At 39.5% G+C, this 21,184-nt stretch overlaps 1 protein-coding gene across 2 annotated transcripts; it reads left to right on the plus strand.

The window, feature by feature from the left end:
- Window positions 1-366: 366 nt before the first annotated feature.
- On the plus strand, window positions 367-20,214 carry tent4a (terminal nucleotidyltransferase 4A). 2 transcript variants are annotated; one of them, XM_055219004.2, is made up of 13 exons: window positions 367-1,467; window positions 3,344-3,467; window positions 3,575-3,621; window positions 4,626-4,746; window positions 4,823-4,930; window positions 10,850-10,978; window positions 11,168-11,381; window positions 11,510-11,636; window positions 11,727-11,833; window positions 11,920-12,101; window positions 12,277-12,423; window positions 12,535-12,690; window positions 17,826-20,214. In XM_055219004.2, the coding sequence occupies exons 1-13, from the start codon at window positions 686-688 to the stop codon at window positions 17,970-17,972; spliced, it is 2,391 nt and encodes a 796-aa protein (XP_055074979.2). In that variant the 5' UTR covers window positions 367-685; the 3' UTR covers window positions 17,973-20,214. The 2 variants fall into 2 exon arrangements, with proteins under 2 accessions (XP_055074979.2, XP_055074980.2); XM_055219005.2 differs by having other exon boundaries at window positions 12,535-12,588.
- Window positions 20,215-21,184: the final 970 nt, after the last annotated feature.

Raw genomic sequence — 21,184 nt, forward strand, 5'->3', positions numbered from 1 at the left:
TAAACAATATTTTTAAAACACGATGAGTCAATGTATCGTTTTAAAATATTTACCAACGCAACACTGTATATTATCATTAAAATAGAATGTATAATATAATCATATGTTTATATTGTGTGTAATATTTTTTGCTAAAACCGAGTGTACAAAGTAGTATGAGTTTTATTAAAGTACTGGATCTACTGTGCATGGGGAAATACGTACAAAAAAAACTTGTGGTGCGATAACTGCGTTTATTTCAACGAGAACCTTCTCGTTTTGTCGCGATGCTTACATTGTGAATGGGTTAGGGAGAAAAATATTCAAACACGTCCTCGCTTGATGCTGTTGAGAAGGGTGGGGTTGGTTAAAATATCGCGATTGCGCCTGCTCGGTGTGGTGTACTGCCTATAGGTGCAGACCGATTTAAAATCCTACACATGCGTATTGGATATCGGGGTTCAGGCAGGGGGAGTGTTACGCCATATTGGAAACACTGTATAGTTTAGCTAACAGTTTATCGCTAGAGGGGGAAAGGGCCACTAACGTTAATTGATTCCCGTTGGTTGTGGCGTTTGGTACGTCGTTTATTTTCCCTGTCGTTTCGTGCAACCCTTTTTGGTGTCGGTCGGGAATTACACTTATCCGCTGAACGGTTACGAAAGGCGTTCATTTGCTTGACAGGGCTGTTAGAAAGAGGAGTTGAATGGATCCGAGGGTCGCTTGGATTCAGCCGGAACAGAAGGGTCCTGCGAACGCCTTATGGATGCGTGTGTGGGAAACGTCTCAGGTAAACCGGATTAACACGGGTCAGCACCATCATCACCAACAACACAACTTCTATTTTAATTCTCCGGCGTTTGACGCTTACAAGAATGTAGCGTCCGGCGTTTGCAGCCCTGCCTCTGCCTCATCCAGCAACAGCAGCCATCATCAGAGCAATGCAAATAACACTAGTAACATTAAACACAACGGCACTGCAACCATTGGCTTTGCAACGATACCGGGCAGCCACCAGAACTCTGCGGTTCACGCGTTAAATGGAAACGCGGGGAAGGTAGGTACGGGAAACGGCGAAATGTCCCATAAAACTGCTTCGGATTCATCGTCAGCGGATTTAGTATCCAGCTGCTCTAAAATAAGGACTACAAGCCCTAATACGATCGCTGGAAATATGAACAAGGGTGGCACGCATCCGCTTTATAATTGCAGCGAGAGCGTGCTGAATAATGTCAACCATCATCATCCTCATTCACGGCATTTTCACCAGGAGCAGCAGCAGCAGCATCAAGGTTTCCAGCAGAACTGCGTAAAGCGACATCCGACAGCGGGACACCACCATCATCATCATCACCCGGGCCGGAGGAAAAGCGACAATAAGGCCAGCACCTACGGGATAAACTATTTGCTTTCCAACTGGACTAATGGCAATTATGTCAGCTCCGGCACGCCGTGGAAGACGAGGAAATATAACCCGGGAGTTGACGGGTGAGATGACCTCTTTTGGCCTTGTGGTGTCATTTTCTTGTATTTGAAATTTGACGGTAACGCTCGCATTGATTATAACGGGGGCGTTGATCGTGTCGCTTTGGAGCAATTTAATGTACAGCACGTGGTTATGTGCTGTATGTTTAGGTTTATCTCTGTGATAAAGTGTCATGATATTTATTTGACGTGTTGGGCCGTGTTTCTTGGCTTTTAGCTTTAGCATGTTAGCAGCAGGGGTGTCCCAGGTTCGTGTCTCCGCGGTCTGTGGGTTGGGTCACTTGTGGAATGTGTGCGCGTGTGCGCCCGCCACGATTGATTCACAGTTTACGTGAAGTTGTATTTGGATTTTTAAATTTATTTAAATAACCATATTTACCTTAAATGTATTAACTCTCTTTCCAAGTGTGTTGTTTTCCTAACACAACTAGATTGTTTGTTGATAAATTTGACAACAGCACTTTTACCTGATCAGGGCGTGTGTGATTTTGTTGGTGACTGATTTTTGTCATTGACGATTTATGAACCGCCCGCTACTGTTTTGTTGAAATATTTTGAAATTAGCAACATGTCAGACATATGTGTAACATTTTAAACTAGTCATTTATGAAATGGTTAAGTCTGTCTATATTATCGCAGCTTGTGTAGTCTAGTTGTGTCTAGTCAGTTACGTAACCTTGTTATATTTCAGGTTGATGTCTGCACCCCTCTAAAGTAATTTGAATGTTTTTCAAAAAAATGTGAGCCTAGGCGACATTATTTGCAACGTAGATGTAAAATACTGTGTGTGTAGGCAAAACACCCTCATTTTGTGCCGTCTTTTTAAAGACTAGATATGTAAGGGATAGTATCTAGTTATGTCATAATTTCCCCATTCTTAAAGGTGCAGTGTGTAATTTTTAGAAGGAACTTTTGACAGAAATGCAAAATAATGTACAGAACTATATTATCAGTGGTGTATAAAGACCTTTCATAATTAATCGTTATGTGTTTATTACCTTAAAACGAGACATTATTATCTACATACACAGAGGGTCCCCTTACGTGGAAGTCGCCATTTTGTGCTGCCATTTTTCTACAGAAACCCTTAATCGACAATTTCTTTTTACTAAGTTGTCTCCGATGTTAACATGTTTGTCCGGTGGCGGCTACCGTAGCTTCTCTATGTGTTTTAAAAGCGAGGGGTGAGCCGTGGACTAAACCATTAGATGCCGCTAAAATTTACACACTGCACCTTTAAGTTGATGCAAACTTGTATTGATTAATTTTTTGCTGAACACAAATAAAGATAATTTGAGCAATGTTTGTAACCAAGCAGTTTTGTGGCACCATTGACTTCCATAGCATTTTTTTCTTACAATGGAAGTCAAGTACGGCTTGATAACATGTATTCCTCAAAATATCATTTTTGTGTTCATACAGGTTTGATATAACTTGAGGATTAAGTACATAAGAGAATTGTCATTTTTGGGTGAGCTATCCCTTTAAGTATTTCATACATGTATTTAATTGACAGCAATTAATGCATAAAATGGGATAACCAGCTAGTTAGGACTAGTTGGTCATACAGCTTACCATTTTTGCTATTTGGTTTAACAATAAGGTTTATCGTTACATGGTTTGTTCGTTTTACCCTCGGTTTCGATTCTTAACCAATGGGTTACCAATTGAGAAAATAAAAAGTAATGTTAGGTAATCAAGTTCTGCTTAAGTTTGGGATCAGCAGGATGCGATTATAAAAATTTAATGTTGTTTCTAGATGTGTTTTAATGTAATTTTATGATGTTGTCCCATCCAATACTCAACGTTCTTGCGAATCTGCATGAAATGCACCAGCTGCCATTACCATAAAATGTTTTCTATCTTTATTTTGACCAAGGCTGCACGAGGAGATCATGGACTTCTATAAGTTCATGTCTCCTCGTCCCGAGGAGGCAACCATGAGACAGGAGGTGGTGGACAGGATAGAGTCTGTCATCAAGGAGTTGTGGCCAACTGCTGATGTAAGCAAAAACTGATGTATTTGTAGACTGTTAGCATTTTAAATTAGAGGTCAATGTCTTTATCTTTAACATGGTGTGTATCTGAAAAGTTGTTTTCCTGTGCGTAGGTCCAGATTTTTGGCAGCTTTAGCACTGGACTCTATCTCCCAACCAGGTAAATGAGCAAGTGTGACTTGCTTGATCTTGTATCTTACATCTACATAACACACAAGAGTGAGATATTGATATCGTAAAGGCCGAACTATGGTCAACTTTTTACGCGTACATGAGCGTTTGCGTTTTTATCAAAAGAGTGCGTGCATACTGTACTGTAAAACCCAGCTAACACTGTATGTATGTCTCGCATGCACGCGCAGGATAATGTTGTATGTAGCCCAGCAGATGCATTGCATTTTGTGGCAATACGCATGCGTCGAACGTCTGTGTACACTATGCTTTGCAAGGTTGTGCATTCAACCGTGCACGTACGTTCTGCATACATGTAAAAAAAACAGACTATACTCCGCGCTTAACACTCCTGAGCTAGTTTATGATGGAAAGATCTGTTGTACATTCATAACTATGTATTCCCACAAAGATCACGCTTTCAAAAGGGTGGCTTAGGTACATGCATGGTTTATTATCGATATAAAGACCTGCAAGCTATGGTTAAGTTGGCTTTCATTCCAAATTCTTAAAGCCTATTACAAAAGAAATCATTATTAATAATTATTTAATTTGTGTTCCCGAAAGGCTTTAAACTTCATTCGGTTTGTTAATATTGTTAGTATTTATGTCTGGTAACACTTGTGTAAAATACAGAATGAATGTGATGCCTATTTGCTAGTAGGGCAGTGAGATGTGTCGCAACTAGGGCTGCAAAACGATTAATCGCGACTAATCGTTTGCAGAATAATGTTTATGTACTTGTATATAATTTATGTGTGTGTGTTTATATACATATAATTATTATATACAGTACACACACACATGATGTAAACAAAAAATGTTCTTCTGCAAACGATTAGTCAAGATTAATCGACTTGCAGCCCTATTTGGAAATACTGCAAACATGCATATCGCAATACACGTAACGCAATGGTTTGATATTAATACTTCGGCTATTACATCTATGATACAGACAATTTCAAACCCTCTGGTTTATTCTTTGTACTGTAGTGACATTGACCTGGTGGTGTTTGGGAAATGGGAGAGACCTCCGTTGCAGCAATTGGAGCAGGCCCTCAGAAAACACAACGTGGCAGAACCCTACTCCATCAAAGTTCTCGACAAAGCTACTGTAAGTACTGTTCATCTAAAGTCACTTTCTTCTCTCACTTCGAAGGACATTTCTAATGCGATTTTTAATTTGAAAGGTGCCGATCATTAAACTGACCGATCAGGAGACTGAAGTGAAGGTGGACATCAGTTTCAATGTGGAGACGGGCATCAAAGCTGCTAGCTTCATCAAAGATCATGTGAAGGTAAATGTTTTGGAATGTCTGTGTTTGGTCTCAAAAGTGAGAACAACTGGATGTTGTTTGTTAGCTGACGATAAAGTATTCAAACTTGAAAGGTCAAAAATGAATGTTCACCAAGAGCCAATTGCGAGTAAAACTTGGCTCTTGCAAATAAATAAAACATTGCTGAGTTGCTGGCCAGTGGAAGGAATTTCAACATAATTTGCAATACAAGAATGATCCATAACGTACCCTTAGTTGACACAACTTCACAAGATGCATATGGTTGACTTAAAAGTTTGATGACTTGTGTGTCTCCTACAACTTAAGTTTTATTTCGCTTTTATTCAGTTATCGTTTTTGTCCTCTTTCTAGAACACTGTATGATGATATATTTCTTGTCTCAAAAAAAAGTCAAAATGGTTGCCATTTGTGTTATGGTGCGAGTGACACGACGAGAAATGTATACTTGTGCTGCATCCGAAACCGCCAACTATATAGTATGGAAACAGCAGGTGAGGGAAGTAGTATGTCTGCATTCATTAATTCATAGGCTGTGTCCGAAATTGCATGCTGTGAGTCTGTGACAGTAGTGGGTACTAAATTAGATGAACAGTAGGTAATATATAGTATGAATGTGGATGGTGTAGGTGGGTTTGGAAATACTACATCTGCCATGTTGATACATCACTTGACATACGTCGTCATAACAAGAAGTTAGTTGTTAACTGGAATGACGTTAAACAAGCGAAATTTAAATACAAGGGACAGCTGTTTAATTCATGTATATGCATTTGAATAGTCGCGTTACCACTTTCGGGCATTTTAAAAAGAAAAACAATGTCCCTCCGCCACCTTCTTCATTGGATAACTCCTCTCCCGGGAGCTCAAGGTAGTTAAGTGTCCATCGAATGAACACTCCGGGATCTTGCCAGAAGTAATAGACCATCCTGGTACTTTTCACTTATTGTTTCGAATACTATGAATACTGCTCGCCTCGCCTCCTCCCTTCTGCCTACAATATAGTATGAAAGTAGGCGGTTTCGGACGAAGCCATAGTATTCGAAAAACAGTAGGCGAAAAGTACCCGGATGACCTACTACTTCCGGCAAGATCCTGAAGTGTTCATTCGAAGTATCCTATTATCCCCAGGGTTCCCACGGGTCCTTGAAATCCTTGAGAGTTTGTGAGTCTGGGGGAAAGTTCAAGGCCCTGGGAAGTTTTTGAAAATATACATACATGGGTGATTCTCACGAAAACTTGGTTTTAAAAATGTCAAGCATGAAAATGTAAAAATTGCTTAAATTTACTTTTTTTCCCACCAGACATTGAAAAACAAAGTCTGGAGTAAATGGGAACATTAATTTAAAAACTTTTACTTATCATTTAACAGTTTTTGTAACATAATTTAAAAAAATTAGTCCTAAAAAATCTGATTACCGCAACAGTCAGAAAACATCAACACTGACATATTTTCAAAATGACATAACAAACCTGAACGAACATAATTTGGAGATTCTGCACATGCATTTAAAATCAAAGTATTATTAATTAAATTAACATTTAATAAGCATCTGTTGCGGTAATGATAATCAAAATGTCGTGTAAGCATTCTGACAAGACAATATTTCAAATTAACTGTAAAAAAATGATCTTACCTGGTAGCCATCTTGAAGTAACTGGTCCATGTGCTTGGTCACTCAAAATCAAACTTTATTAAAATTCTGTATGTGTGCTTAAACTGTTCTCAAAAAGTGTTGCGGAGAATGAGAACATCAGACATGGACACATCATTTTCCAAATTTTTCTTCATTATTATTATTATACATGAATATTCAATAAATATTTTTTCTGTCATCTAAAGTAGTCTAGCAAAACATCCATTTATTTTTTTTCTTAATATTTTTGTGTTAATTCGATTAAATTACAACATAACGCATGTTCAAACACAGCCGGACACATTGCGGTAATGAAAATTTCAGCAGAAAATGAGATAAAATTTACAATTATAAATTCTTATGTTGAAATCATACATTGTGCAAGGTAGAACACAGTATTGTGTTAATTCTGATGCTTTTTAATGTTACTATATTACACATTTTAAAGCTAAAATCATTAGTGCCGTGGTGTTTCAATGGTTTCGTGAGAATCACCCACATACATACAGGTTATTGAAAGTGCTTGAATCTATTTTATGCAAGAAGTTTTCTGGGGAAAAAATCCATATTGTTCCTTGTGTAGTGTAGGATAATAACATAAAAATTCTAGACTTTTTAAGCACACGTGCTAAACTCTTCGCTTTAAATGCTTATATCTTCTGTATTTGAATGTAGATTCATACCACAATGCCTTTTATGAATAGTTGTGTTTGACACATGAAAACATCTCTGGTTACGTATGTAACTGTTGTACCCTGAGAAGGGAACGAGATGCTGCGTCTCCCTTGCAGCAATTGGAGCATCCTGCGTCCCTGTAATGCCGTCTTTGTCAATATTTCAGATAGCGATATACTTCCTGGCTCCCGCGTCGCACTATCTTTATCGTTAAGCCTCACCATTGGTTGAATTTTATATACACATTCAGATACACTTACCCCTGGAGGTGTCCCCAAAATGTCACCGCAGTGATGCAGTGCGAGTTCTCTCAAAAGGGAACCGTATGTATCTTAGAAGGTAACACGATGTAACCTTGTTCTCACTTGAAATGCGTCCCCACATTTAGTATTTGATTTTGAGGTTATTGGACCTGGAAAGTCCTTGAAAGGTCCTTTAAGTGAAGTTAACTAAGATGTGGGAACCCTGTATCCCGTGAGCCCCCGGGAAAGGAGTTTTCCACGAACACAGGGAGAGGAGATATTTTATTTAAAAAATGTCTGAAAGGGGCAACGTGGCTCTATTCAAATGCAAATACATATATGAAACCGCTAGTTAAATTGCACGTAGTTAACGACTAACTTGTTAAGGCAACGTATGTATCAAATGGCGGATTTAGTATGTCTGAATTCATTCATACTATCCATATTCATACTTCATCTAATTCAGTACCTACTGTCACAGTATGCATTTTCGGACGTAGGGTTTTTTGGTAGAAGTGCCAAGTATGGTTTCATAGCTGGTAACTCGTCTCTACTTACGTGCCAGGAAATTTGGGATCCTGCTTGTGTTTACATGTTCTTTGTATTCCCAATTTGCTCCACATTGGCTGACTTTCCTACCAGGCCTATAGGGTTTATGTTTGTTTGACAAGAGTAGGAGGAGGTTTAACATCTGTCAGCAAGTTTTTAACCCAGCTGTTTTAATAAGGGGGTGAACGGCTGGTTGGACGCTCTACTGCCAAACTCATTTCCCTCTGCATACCTGCTGTAATCTCTTTTGACAGCGGATCACCTTTATAGTTCACATCTGTGCGTCTACAAGGACAGATTGCCGAGGGTTGTATTGGAATGAGAATGTCGTTCATAGATGAGGAAAAGACTGGGACAGAGATCTTATCCTTGCTCCGAGGAATGTAAGGTTTATTGGCTCATCCAGTTATCACAACACACTTTACTTCTTGTTAAATGTCTGAATGCAGGGCTCGACAATAAGGATGGCCCAGGGCCAGCGTGAACGATGTTCGGGCTACTTGACAGAACTGTCACCAGTGCTGCATCGTCACGAAAGCTTGGAGTATTGCACATGTTTTAAGGCTTGCCGATTTGAATATTTAAGCAAAGGAGATGCAAAAAAAATGTCGATGTGCTACTCAAGGGCTTTTTGAGACGTTTTGTGTGTGTGTGCGCGCACATCCCATGATTCAGACAGAACGCAAACACTGAGGTCAGATTTCTTGCACAAAAACGGACATATTTACACAATATTCTCTCAAATTTACGCAGATTGTCTACGCAAACATTGTCTGTAATAAATAGATGGCGCACTGACTGCTTCGGTTTGATGCTTTGAGACTACATGAGATTGTCTTGGTCACAGAATTGTATTTAAGATGCTGTTGTCTCTGCAGATGACTTAAAAGTGCTATGTGGGGCTTTTATAAGAATCTCTTGACAGAAATGCAATATAATATACATAACTATATTATCAGTGGTGGAAAAAGACTAGGGCTGCAACAACTAATTGATAAATAATCAGACCAAATTCGTTGGTCTGTAACGTCACATGCCGTCCCACGTCCGCTTAAAACAGCGCGAGCTTCCTGCTCAAAGTCAGGCACGTTTCCTTCATACAGCACAAGCTGTACGTTAATCAGGCTCTTACCATGGGTTCAGACCAGCCACGTTTGAGTTATCAAATTTGCGTTTTGAGTTTACTTGCTTCGTTCGCACATGAAATTCTAGTCATCGAGACATTCACGCTGAATTTCGCATCTCCGCTCGCTTCCTGTAATCACGTCACTACTAGGGCAAGCTCCTGAGTGGTAGGGCTGGGACGGTTGTAATTACCACCGCGGTGGTGTGCATGTCACAAATTATGAAAAATATAAAGTACAATCTCGCCCAGTGAGATGTCTTCAGGTTCGTGTTAACGCAAACAGCCAGCAGATGGGGAGTTAATGTGCTAATTTGCAAGGGAATGAAACTGATATCAGTGATGACCCGCTAGCTTGGGGGCGGAACAATGATGTGCCACCGTCACAGCCCTACCCTACTGATTGGTTAATGCTGCACGGTTTTCCGCAAAAGTTAAAAATTTTCAACTCGCCTATTGCCGCGGCAACGCTGAATTTGCGCGAACGAGGCGGAATCGTTGCTAAGCGCCTCATTCGCGCCGCGCTAAGCGCCTCATTCGCGCCGCGCTAAGCGCCTCATTCGCGCCGCGCTAAGCGCCTCATTCGCGCCGCGCTAAGCGCCTCACTCGCGCCGCGCTAAGCGCCTCATTCGCGCCGCGCTAAGCGCCTCATTCGCGCCGCGCTAAGCGCCTCATTCGCGACCTCCAGACACGCGTCAACCCGTCTTCACATTGACTTAACATTGAAATCACTTGCGCTTGACGCACGAATGTCCGTTAGTGAACTAATTGTATACACTATTTATATCGTAATGCGGTCAGAAACGGCAAGATTGTGAGATGAACAAATCGTTGTGGATTAAAAGGCTTGGATATTCAATTTCCTTGGACTTTTGGGGATTTATGAACAATTTGTTTTGGACAATTTCACCGAAGCAGATAAAGGGAAGATTTTTAAGGTAAGTAAATATCCTAAATCGGCGTCCCCCGGTTCAGGTAACTAACAACTAGATTACAGTTTCATGACTGCTAAAAATCATATTATGCTTTGTGTGTGCGCTTAACGGAGTCCCTAAAGTCTAAGCTTTCCAACTATGTGCCGCATGACCGTATATTTTGAAGATTTAATGCTTCAAAGTTACAATGATGTAATGCAGCCTCACGTGCAAGGGAGGGGGTGTACCGTGTACGGCACAGTGTTCCTTATCAGGTTAAAAGCTGCACAAACTTTTTATTTAAGGCTTAAAATATCAAAATCAAAAAGTCTATATTAGTAAAACTGCAGTAGTGTGTGGCTTTTTCGCTTTTAAAAGTAAACATTTATGTTTTAATCCGATTAATCGAAAAATAGTCGCCTGATTAATCGATTATTAAAATAATCGCTAGTTGCAGCCCAAATAAAGACCTTGCATAATGAACTGTATTGTTTTTATTACCTTTAGAATAAGCCGTTTTATCTACATCCACTTCCACGTGTTTCTACAGTAGCCCTAAATGGACAAACAAAGCGTTTCATTGTCCTGTGGCAGCCACCGTAGCTTCTCTATGCATTTTAAAATTGCGGTTGGTTGCAATTCACAATCTTACCTCTAGATGTCTCTAAAAACTCCTCACTGGATCTGAATTTAGATTTGAATTGCATATTAATACCTGATGTATACAATAAATTGATTTCTAAAAGCCTAAAATGTCTTTTTTTCCTTTTCTGTCCACACAGAGGTATACCGTGCTGCCTTATTTAATCTTCGTGCTGAAACAGTTCCTTCTTCAGCGAGACCTCAATGAAGTCTTCACAGGAGGAATCAGCTCCTACAGTCTCATCCTCATGGTCATCAGCTTCTTGCAGGTGCAGTTTGCTTGTAACATTTAAAAGATTTTCATTAAAGTAGTATATTGAGCAAGATATGCAGCCTAGTTCTCTCACATGATAAGTTCAGATGTTGCTCCGTTTGCATTCATTTCATAAATGACTTTGTCAGACAAATAAAGAGCCTTTGTATTATTCTCGCCCGTGTTTATTGGCTTACACCCACAGTTACACCCAAGAATTGATGCTAGAAATCCCAAGATGAACCTTGGCATTCTGCTTATCGAATTCTTCGAGCTGTATGGTAGACACTTTAACTACTTGAAGACGGGTATCAGGATAAAGGACGGAGGTGCTTACATGGCTAAAGAAGACATCATGAAGGCTATGAGCAATGGTTACAGGCCCTCCATGCTCTGTATCGAGGATCCTCTCTTGCCAGGTACTTTACCTAAACCTAAAACGGCTACATTTTGAGGCAATTTATAGAATAAATGTTGACATCATGAGAAATGTATTTTACCAAAAACTGACATTAACAATTACAAACTGTTATTTTTGCTTGCTTAGGTAATGATGTTGGCAGGAGCTCTTATGGGGCCATGCAGGTGAAAGACGCATTCGAGTACGCTTATATAATACTGGGTCACGCAGTCTCGCCTCTTGCGCGTTCCTACCCCAACAAAGACATCGACAGGTACTTGCTAATGCATATACACCCCAATTCTTATACGGCGCTCACCCGGTTGTTTTATTAATGGGTATGTGATCGTTCTTCTCCTCTAAGCACTTTGGGACGCATAATCAAAGTCACACAGGAAGTCATCAACTACAGGGAGTGGATTATAAAGAAATGGGGTGGCAGACACAACTCCCGTTTGGAGAGAAGCCCGGGTAAGGCTTACACAGACTGTGGGACCGTTTACATGACAACGTTTTATGGCGGATTTTCTTGACTTTTCTGTAATCTTTGCACACAGGTCCATCCCAAAAGGACTCGGTGGAGCAGGTGGAGTCTGGGACAATGCTGGGTGTAGGTGTGGAGGATCAGCAGCAGAGGGACTCGGTGTCTCCTCACAGCGCAGACTCGCCCATGTCCCTCTCCAGTCCTCAGCAGCACTCCTCCGCTTCTTCTGCATCTTCACTCTCAGGCAGCGACATTGTGAGCAAAAGATTTTGATACTATATTTATTGCACTGAGATAAGATTTATTAAATAAACAGCTTTCTGGACAAATAGGGCAATGTTAGATGTGTTTTTTTAGGTTTGACTTCAATGATTGCACAGGGGTTTGTATATGGTTGTCATTTTCTCTCACATCTTTATCTTTCCTTTAGGACTCCGACTCCACACCTTATGTTGCTCCGCCTGTAGCTCCCTTCCCTTTCCAGATTCTGCCTCCAGGTCCCTTGCCACCAGCACATCAGATGGGCACAGGCAAAGCCAACATCACGACAGCGCTCACCATGCCCCCAGCTACCCAGGCGAGAAGATATGATGGTTAAGTACCAAACTGGCTTACTCATTAAATACAACTAGAATTGCCTTGTTATATTAGTAAAGTTATCGTTCATCCAACTCTATTTCTCTACCAGGCGAGAATGTCGATACCAGGCAATCTGTCAATCCACGCTTTACCTGGCAGACAGGTGTGTATGGCAGATGGACCACCCCGATACTTCCACAGGCCCCCCCCTGCTGTTCCCCCAGCTTCCCCCAGTCCTATACCTAGTTCCCATCACCATACAAAGGTAGGCCCACGTGTGCTGACAGGATGCTTTTGGCCCATTCAAGCATTATGAAAAGTTAAAACAAAATTGCACTTGCTTTGTGAGATTGGTGACAAAAATATGACTATAACACACGCTGTTTCTGCTTATCTTATGTCAATCTTGAGTACCTATTGTATCCTTCATATATCCAAAGAGTCTTTAGTTTTATCAGATTCATAAAAGAAAGATTAGCTGTAGGGCTGCACGATATATCGAAAATGTATCGCCATTGCGATAATTGTGTATGCGATATGCATATCGCAGGGAGCTGCGATAACTTGCATTTATTTTACGTGTCTATCATTTGAGTGTTGCATGCTTAGATCGTCCAAATTACACCGATCAGAAGGTGATTCCCACACACTTACTTTACTTGGGCGGCTCTCTCAAGTATATTAACAACTGTCCACGTATATTTAGCATCAAATTTTTTTTTTTTCTGGCCGTGATAATGACATTATGCGTGCGAGCAGGTCGTGTCTTTTCTGATGAGTTCGCTGTGCGTTCGCGTGCTTTCTGTTTCTCAATGGATTAGGTGCGACGCAAAGCTCAGTGTCACATTGTTTCCTTCCATGTTCCTGAACTTGATCACAGTTGTATCCATTAGAGGTCTTCACGGAAGGACACGAGTCTATATTTTGAAAGGTCAGTCGGGTCCGAGTCGGTCCCATTTTAATTACTTCAGGTACCGGGTCTGTTTAAACCCAAGTCAATCAGAGACGGCCGTGAAGAGTCAGTCAGCGCTAACGTGCTATAGCGCATGTGCAGTCTCAAGCGTGCCTCCGGTTTCTATGGCGATGAAAACTGACTCTTGTTTATAAAAAGTCACGGCCACGCGCTGCACTTTCTTTCTCCCATGTTTATAGTATTATTATCAATGAACCGTCTTTTTATATGTTTGCTACAAAGATGGTAGTAAATAACCAATGTTAATGCCAAGCCCATTGTACTGAACGAGCAGCTAAAACTGTCAAACAGTCATTATGTAAGCTGAATCTACATACTTTTGAATCTAAAGTAATGACGGATTAAGCTCTTTTAATCTGCAACAGAGGAATAGTTACTGCTTCTACACAAACCTATCAACTTTATAATCCATAGACCTGCATTGTCTATCATTAATATATTATACATTTTATTGTATATAGTCTTTCTACACCTCTCACAATGTTAATAAATCCCTTTAAAGGGGGTCATATTCACAAGTTCATTCAGCTTTGTTCATGTCAAAGAGAAAGGAAATAGAGTTTGGAGTAGTTGGATTTATAAAATTAATATAAATATTCAATAAATCAAAGTACTGCTTTATGGTCACACATTACTAGTTTTTTGTCACATGTATAGCATAGTTTAATTACATCTTTAGAATATGCATTTCCTCTTTATTTCATTACATATCTAAATGCTAAAATAAAAGCAAATAAAAAATAATTTATCTAAGTAAGACATATCGCAAGGCATATCGCCATCGCACCCACCAACAGAACTATCGCATATCGCATATTTTCTCATTATCGTGCAGCCCTAATTAGCTGTACCGATTCTTTTTAAATAAACCCGGCCCCCTCGAGGTGTACCGTGGGCGGAGCACACACAAAACAGTATCCCACTATCTCTGAATAACTTATGATTCACTACATGTTTGTGTCATTTACATCAGTGGTTCTCAAACTTTTTCTGCGTGCGGCCCCCCTTGTGTACGGCGCATTTCTTCGCGGCCCCCCATAGAAAATTTATGACAAGAAACTGTTTTAAAACTAAACTTTTGATTAAACAAAACATATTAATTGATATGAAGTAGTGCTGTTGGTTAGTAGTCTTATTTTTTTTTAGGTTTAATTGCACAGAATTCATGATAAATTAATTTATTTTATACAATGTCATAAAACTGCGTCCCCCCTGGCACCATCTCGCGGCCCCCAGTTTGAGAGCCACTGAATTACATAATATGCACTTTCGTGCCGATTGCCAACAAAACACAGACATTTGACGCAGTTTTACTTGAGTACTATTCAGGCGGGATTAGTTTTAAATAAGCCATTTTTATCAGAGCTTCTCAGTGATTTTAGTCCTGTCCGAATGCTCCATGTCAGTAATCGTTACGGACCAAGTCAGTAAAGATTACGACGACTTTTACCTTCTGTTAAAGGTCTGGAGAAATTACCTCAGATAATACTAATCCACTGCGAATAGACCAGCTGTAAATATACATGTAAATTTCATCACTTCCTGTTACTTTGCCAGTTTTTTTCAAATATAAAAGCGCTTAAAGAAGCATTTACTTGCGTTCTAGGCAGAAAAACAAGTCAGTGGCAAGTCAGTTCCTGAATACCACGACACAAACTTTAAAAAAAAAAGTAAAATTAACCTCTCAGAGGCACGAAACTGTTTCTAAAACTGACATTCTCCCCAAACTGAAATAAAACACAGTATTTCGAGTGTTCCTCATCTGTGTCATGTTGTTTGCACATCTGATATCAGGAAGCAAGGTAATGTGCACATGTTGAACGAGAGATGACACGCTGCGCATTCGAGTTACCCCTTTCACTTCCGAATGTTTTACTGAGATTTCTAATCCAGTCCGAATTGACCATTAATATTACAGACGTCTTGTGGTAAAATTACTTTACGCCATCTACCCCCATAAAACTAATCCCGTCCGAATAGGGCATTAGTGCCTGCGACTCATGACCCGGTTGGGACCGCCCCATTTCAACAAAATCCAGCGTAAACGAACACACACGCACAACTCCACTGCTAACCTGGATAAACAAACTATATCCATTGTTTCCACAATGCTAGGCTCTTGGTTTGTTTTGTGCGTGGGCTATTTCTGGTGAAATGCCCATATAAGGACTTCCACTGTACTTCCTCACTGAAATTGCCCATAAAAGAAATAAAGCCAAAATTGAATCTTTCATGTTAGGAAAAAATGGTGAAAACCTGTACAAACCTTTGCGAAGTGCATTTGGCATGGGAAAAAACATTTTTAACATATTGCCTATTTTTAACACTTTGTTTAGTATGAGGAATCCAACTCTTAAACAGTGTAAATAAGTCAAAATGCATGAAATAGCTTTAGACCCCGCCTACAGACCGTTTTGCAAGATGTAAACAACACTGGTCCAGAAGCACTTCCTTTTTCATTTTTTTAACACTGAACAAAATATTAATATTAATTAATATTACAACCAAATACAACCAACAGAAAATTTAGAATTTAATCAAAATGTAAAATAAATGTGAACTAAAAAAGGAAGTGCTTCTGTACCACGGTTGTTTACATCTTGCAAAATGGTCTATAACAGTCATGGCCCGATCATCATGTTTTTGTGCCCCCAATTTAAGTAATTTCATTTTGAGTATCTGCCTATAGAGGGTATGCATTGATGTCACTTCCATGTGACCACGCCAGAACGCGCCCTGTTGAGTGGCAAACGTTCAACAAAATGGCTGGTTTTCATAGCGGGTGCTGTGAAAATGCCAGTAAAACTGACTGTTATCAGCTTAAATTGAATTTATTTGGACTTGATATCAGAGGTGGACAATACTTGGTTACATTAGTTACATTTTCCGAGCATCTGTACTTTATTAGGATGTTTGTATTGGGAAAAACATTACTTCACTACATTCTAAAGCATAGAATCATACTATGTATGTATCTTTAATATTGCATATTAAATTTTATTTAATACCTAATTACATTAAAATGGTGTACTTTTACTTGAGTAAAAGTACGTTCATGTACTTAAATATTAAATGTAAAACAAAAATGTATTATTCATGAAATGTAAAAATTATGATAATATGCTTTGGAATGTATGTTTTCCAAAGAAAAACACAGATAAAATACAAATACTTGAAAAAAATACATTTAAGTAGAAAGTAAAAACTCTGCTTGATAGTGACCCTAGCAACTTATCAACCCACCTGTGGACGTTGGCATGAACAATCTATTTACTTCTCCTTTCGGTGTTATTTGGCAGTCTGTAAAACTGAATTGTTGTTAATCTGTTAGTACAATCTATCGCACAACAGCTGTTTATTTACACGTGTTTTCGTCAATGTCACGCTGTACTCTAATGCTGCCGCTCTGTCTTTTGCCACTCAGTGGGCGTAACTGCAGTCACTCTCGGCGACGGTGACGTCATGTGCATACCCTCTATATCTGATACTTGTATTTTCTTTACGTGCTTGATAATTCAATAGCTCTGCAATGAATTAACAAAAATGCATTATTGCTTTGTTTCATTTTTTTTAAATATATATTTTACTAAATAAATAAACAAAATAAAAGTACTTTCTCGCATTTTACTATTACTTTCTCTCATTAATCTATTAATAATTCAGCATTATAGTCAAACTAGTGTAGTGTACTAAACAAAAACAACTCGGTTATTATTAAAATGTTTTGAGTTATTGGAGTAGCAACCTTGCAATAAAATCTGAAAAACAAACTGAAATGTCTTTTATCAAGTTAGTTTAGTTCTGCAAGTGACAAGTCTGCAAGTGGTTAGACGTAGTGTCAAGCGCACAAAGCTGAAATTCATCGGTAAGTGATGTAGTGAGCTAAATACTATATAGGAGTACTGACTCACTGCATTTGTTGCATGTTGTGTCATCTTGTAAACTTGTAAGAAAATATTACATAAACAACCAGTAGAGGGAGACAAAGTTTAGGTGGGCCCAAACTATTTCAAGTGTATGCATCAATGTCCTTTTCCAACCCTCTCTGCTTGGCAAAAGCGCTTGTGCTTCAGGTGTGGTACGTTTGTTCTTTGGACCCGAGAAGACCTCTACCCTCAGGCCGTCCACGATGTACATATTTAGCTTTTTCAGACAAACACAGTCAGAGTTATATATTAGAAAATATCCTGGCTGCTCCAAGCTTTATAATGAAAGTAAATGCTGCCTTTGATTTGAATCCAAAATAGTCTGAACGCATAAGCGCAGAGAGCCGTGTTAGAAATAACAATCTAAAACCGGGATCGTTGGAAACGCACTTTCTCTTTACCGGAAGTTATTTTAGTTTGTAAAATGTAAAATATGAATAAACTTTCACTATCAAATGTTATCAGTGCCATAATTTGTCATCTCTTTTTTGTCTCCCCTAGACAGGTCCCAAGTACCCTCTGAAGGGCTTCCACAACCCCGCTGTCGCGCACAGTCCCGTCATTTCCACCCGAGGCCACGGTCAGTACAACCGCAACACGTGGCGGCGCAGGAAGCGGGACAGTCTACCGGCCAGCGTCAGCAGATAAAGACATGGTCGCCCCCTTTCGGACCTACTCCTTTACTCGCTTGCTCTTCCACACCTCCGATCCCATCTTTAAACGATGGGAACTCATCGAGGCTATCTACTGATGGTGTGAGGACAGAGAGACCAGCGTTTGAAACCCAGCTCCTCGTTTAGTAGTTGCGGTCATGGTGGTGCTAAGTACTTCTTCAGTCAGTCTGTCGCTGAATGCGTGCATGCGTACGTTTGCAACTTTTTTTTGACCCGTGCAATCTTCCAGAGGAAGCTTTCGAGGACAGGAACTTTATCGCGCTCCACGCCGACCTGTTCGCAGTTGAATCCTGTAAACCCCTTTTTGTGTGTCATGCTCCTCGTTTATTCGTGTCTTCACGTATTTTATTGGGGACACCCTCCACGTGTGGAAAGAGCTGGATTTAATAAGTGTTATTCGTTTTGTGTGGGGATAAAAGATAAAGTGTTTTCTAAGGTGATTGCCACTTTTTGTGTCCGTGTAACGCTGGCTACAAATCCTGCACTGTGTAAATGCTTCCAGAGTCCCCATCATATCAACTATCACTCGACTTTTACGTTTTTGTGCAATAACTTGTTAATTTTCTGTTTTCGTTCACTCTGGAAACATGGTGTTCTGTGTTGAGCATTTATGTCTGTTGGTTTTTGTAAAGAAAAGTGTTTTTATTTTTGTAATGTTTTTAATTTTGTTTATCGTTTACAGATCCTGTCAGACAGGCTCCTTAAAAGAAAAGTCTGTTTTAAAAGTCTTCGACAATTTATATTCCCTCCTCCCCTATTTTCTTTGCATAGGTTGCATCTGGATAATACTCAGTTGAGGTGGCCGGTGTAGATCGAGCAGAAGGACTTTCAACTCTTTGCCTATAGGTGACGCCATTTTCTTTGGTTTGTCGCGTGTCATCCAGGCTACTCGCAGTTTGTGGGTTCAAAACAGTTCCAGATAGGAAAGAGTAGATTTGGTGGGAAAAGTGAGGTGCTGAAATCGCTTTGATTTATATGTATATATGTCTGTGTGTGTGCGTGTGTCGTACGTCCTTTTAAAATTGCTATAGGTAAGAGAGATTATTTTAGGGAAGCTCTTAAGAACGTGCGAGCAGACTCCAGATCAGTGCAGCTTTATGCAAGGTGCCCTAATCTGACTTTTTCAAGTGGGCACCCCAAAACAGACTAGCGGAGAAAGGGAATTTATTTTGATTCCTTTCTGGAATCTTCTTGCATTTATTGACAGGTACTTACTCCTAATATATGCCTTTTTGGTAACGACCTATTCCTGTACTGTATTGTATTGTATTTTTTCTGTTTGTATATGGCACACTAAAACTGTATCGCTGTTGCTCAGAACGTCTTAGGCACAGGCATACAGGTTATTGTTACTATGCAAGTGGAGTTTTGAAAATCTCTTCCTCGTGACAGCCATTGCTTTTAAATCTGGTCAAGACACACAAAACTTGAGTAACCATTAATGGACCCAGGCCTGATATATCAAAGCTGCCTCATCTGGGTACATGAGAACAGCTCCTGTATGCAACTTTTTTTTTTCGGTGGAAAAACATCCAAGCGTCTTGTTTGGAACGTCCGGCTTCTGCTGCTTGGACTTGGACCGGATCAGAGTCGAGATCAAACGGACTACTGCTGTTATGACACTACAACCATGTTAATGGCAACTGTCGCTATGTAGGGAATGACTTTGATTTGCCACAAACTTTTATGTGAGGTATTTTAGTCAGAGACTCTCAAGAACTAACTTGGGCTACAGGATTGTCCTTGTAACTCTCGCCTGCCTTTCAATGCAATGGGGCAAATGTATTTCTTAATGCAGTCTTTGCTTTTAGGCAGAACCAGCATCTTTTGCAAAGTGGGTCAGACATTGAGGCGGCGACTCCCATCCCTTTTGATCTAGCTTGTAAGGATGTGGTGTGTATCTATTGATGGTTTGCCCACATGAATGCCTCCTTCTTATTACTGTATGAATCTGTGAAGAACAATTGGAAGTGTATCACTCTGTAATGGTCATGTACCGATGCAGTGTGAATATCAATGACGGATTTTAAATGTAAACTTTTTTTTTTGCTGATGTCTACTGTCACAGTGGCCAAAACACTCATTGTTAATCCTTATACAGAGAGCCTTGTGGCCACCCAGCATCCAAGAGGTCAGGAGGAATAGTTTTTTTCCTTCAATATTTTTATGTAATTTTTTTTCTATTTTATTTTTTAAATAAACATCTTAAAAACGTGCAGGCCGTCATGTTTATTTTCCATAATTAAATTAAAACATTACATTCTGTCTCACACTAACTGCGTTCGCCAAAATCTGACGTGTTACCACTAGAGAGCGCGCGTGGACTGTTTTCACGTCTAACATGAACTCTCGCGAGAACATTGTCAGTCATGTTTCAGACCAATTGTATGCATTTCCATTGATTCCTCAAGTATACAATGCAAAAGGGAACACTATAAAATGCAGGACTAACAAGATATAAACTAAATGTAGCAGTAAATAAGTAAAAAAAAAAAACTATATAATACACAATATGTTCAGTTGAAATCTTTGTATGTCCATGTAATGTACAATTATTCTAGTATGTATAGTAATAAAAATATTACCACAAATAAGTATTTTACACTTGCAACCCTACAAAAAGGGTAAATCGGACATCATTTCTTTTAAAACGTATAGCGGACTGATATAGATTTGTAACTGGATTGTTTGTGAGCCCATGTGTTTTATTGACTGGTTCAGCAGTAACGACATAAACTGTTTTAGTGGAACAAACGTAACTTCCGGTAAACTTCCAAAAATAATCGATCACAAGAATCCGTTTAGAGTAGTTTATTCTGATAAAAAGCAAAAAAACAAGTAGCCTACATTACCTTAGCTCAAATCATAGCTAAAGCATATCAAAAACTACACTGAGCTAACATACTGTGTAAAATTAATGTGTTAATACGGATACTGCATAAGCTGGTTTTAGCTAGTCTCCCAGCTTCGTTTTAGCTGGTGTAGCAAGCTGGTCTAGCTGTGTTTTGGTTACTTTTAAAGCTGGACCAGCTGACCCACCACCAGCTTAAATCAGCTACCAGCTTATGCTGGTTTTAGCTGGATTTTTTTAGTAGGGAAACCTCTAAATCTACATACTACCTACTTAGATCTAATGCGATATTTAAATAATAAATATCTCAAACATTCTACGCGAGATTTAAACAT

Source organism: Misgurnus anguillicaudatus, chromosome 20 (genome assembly GCF_027580225.2).
Source record: "Misgurnus anguillicaudatus chromosome 20, ASM2758022v2, whole genome shotgun sequence".
Taxonomy (NCBI): domain Eukaryota; kingdom Metazoa; phylum Chordata; class Actinopteri; order Cypriniformes; family Cobitidae; genus Misgurnus; species Misgurnus anguillicaudatus.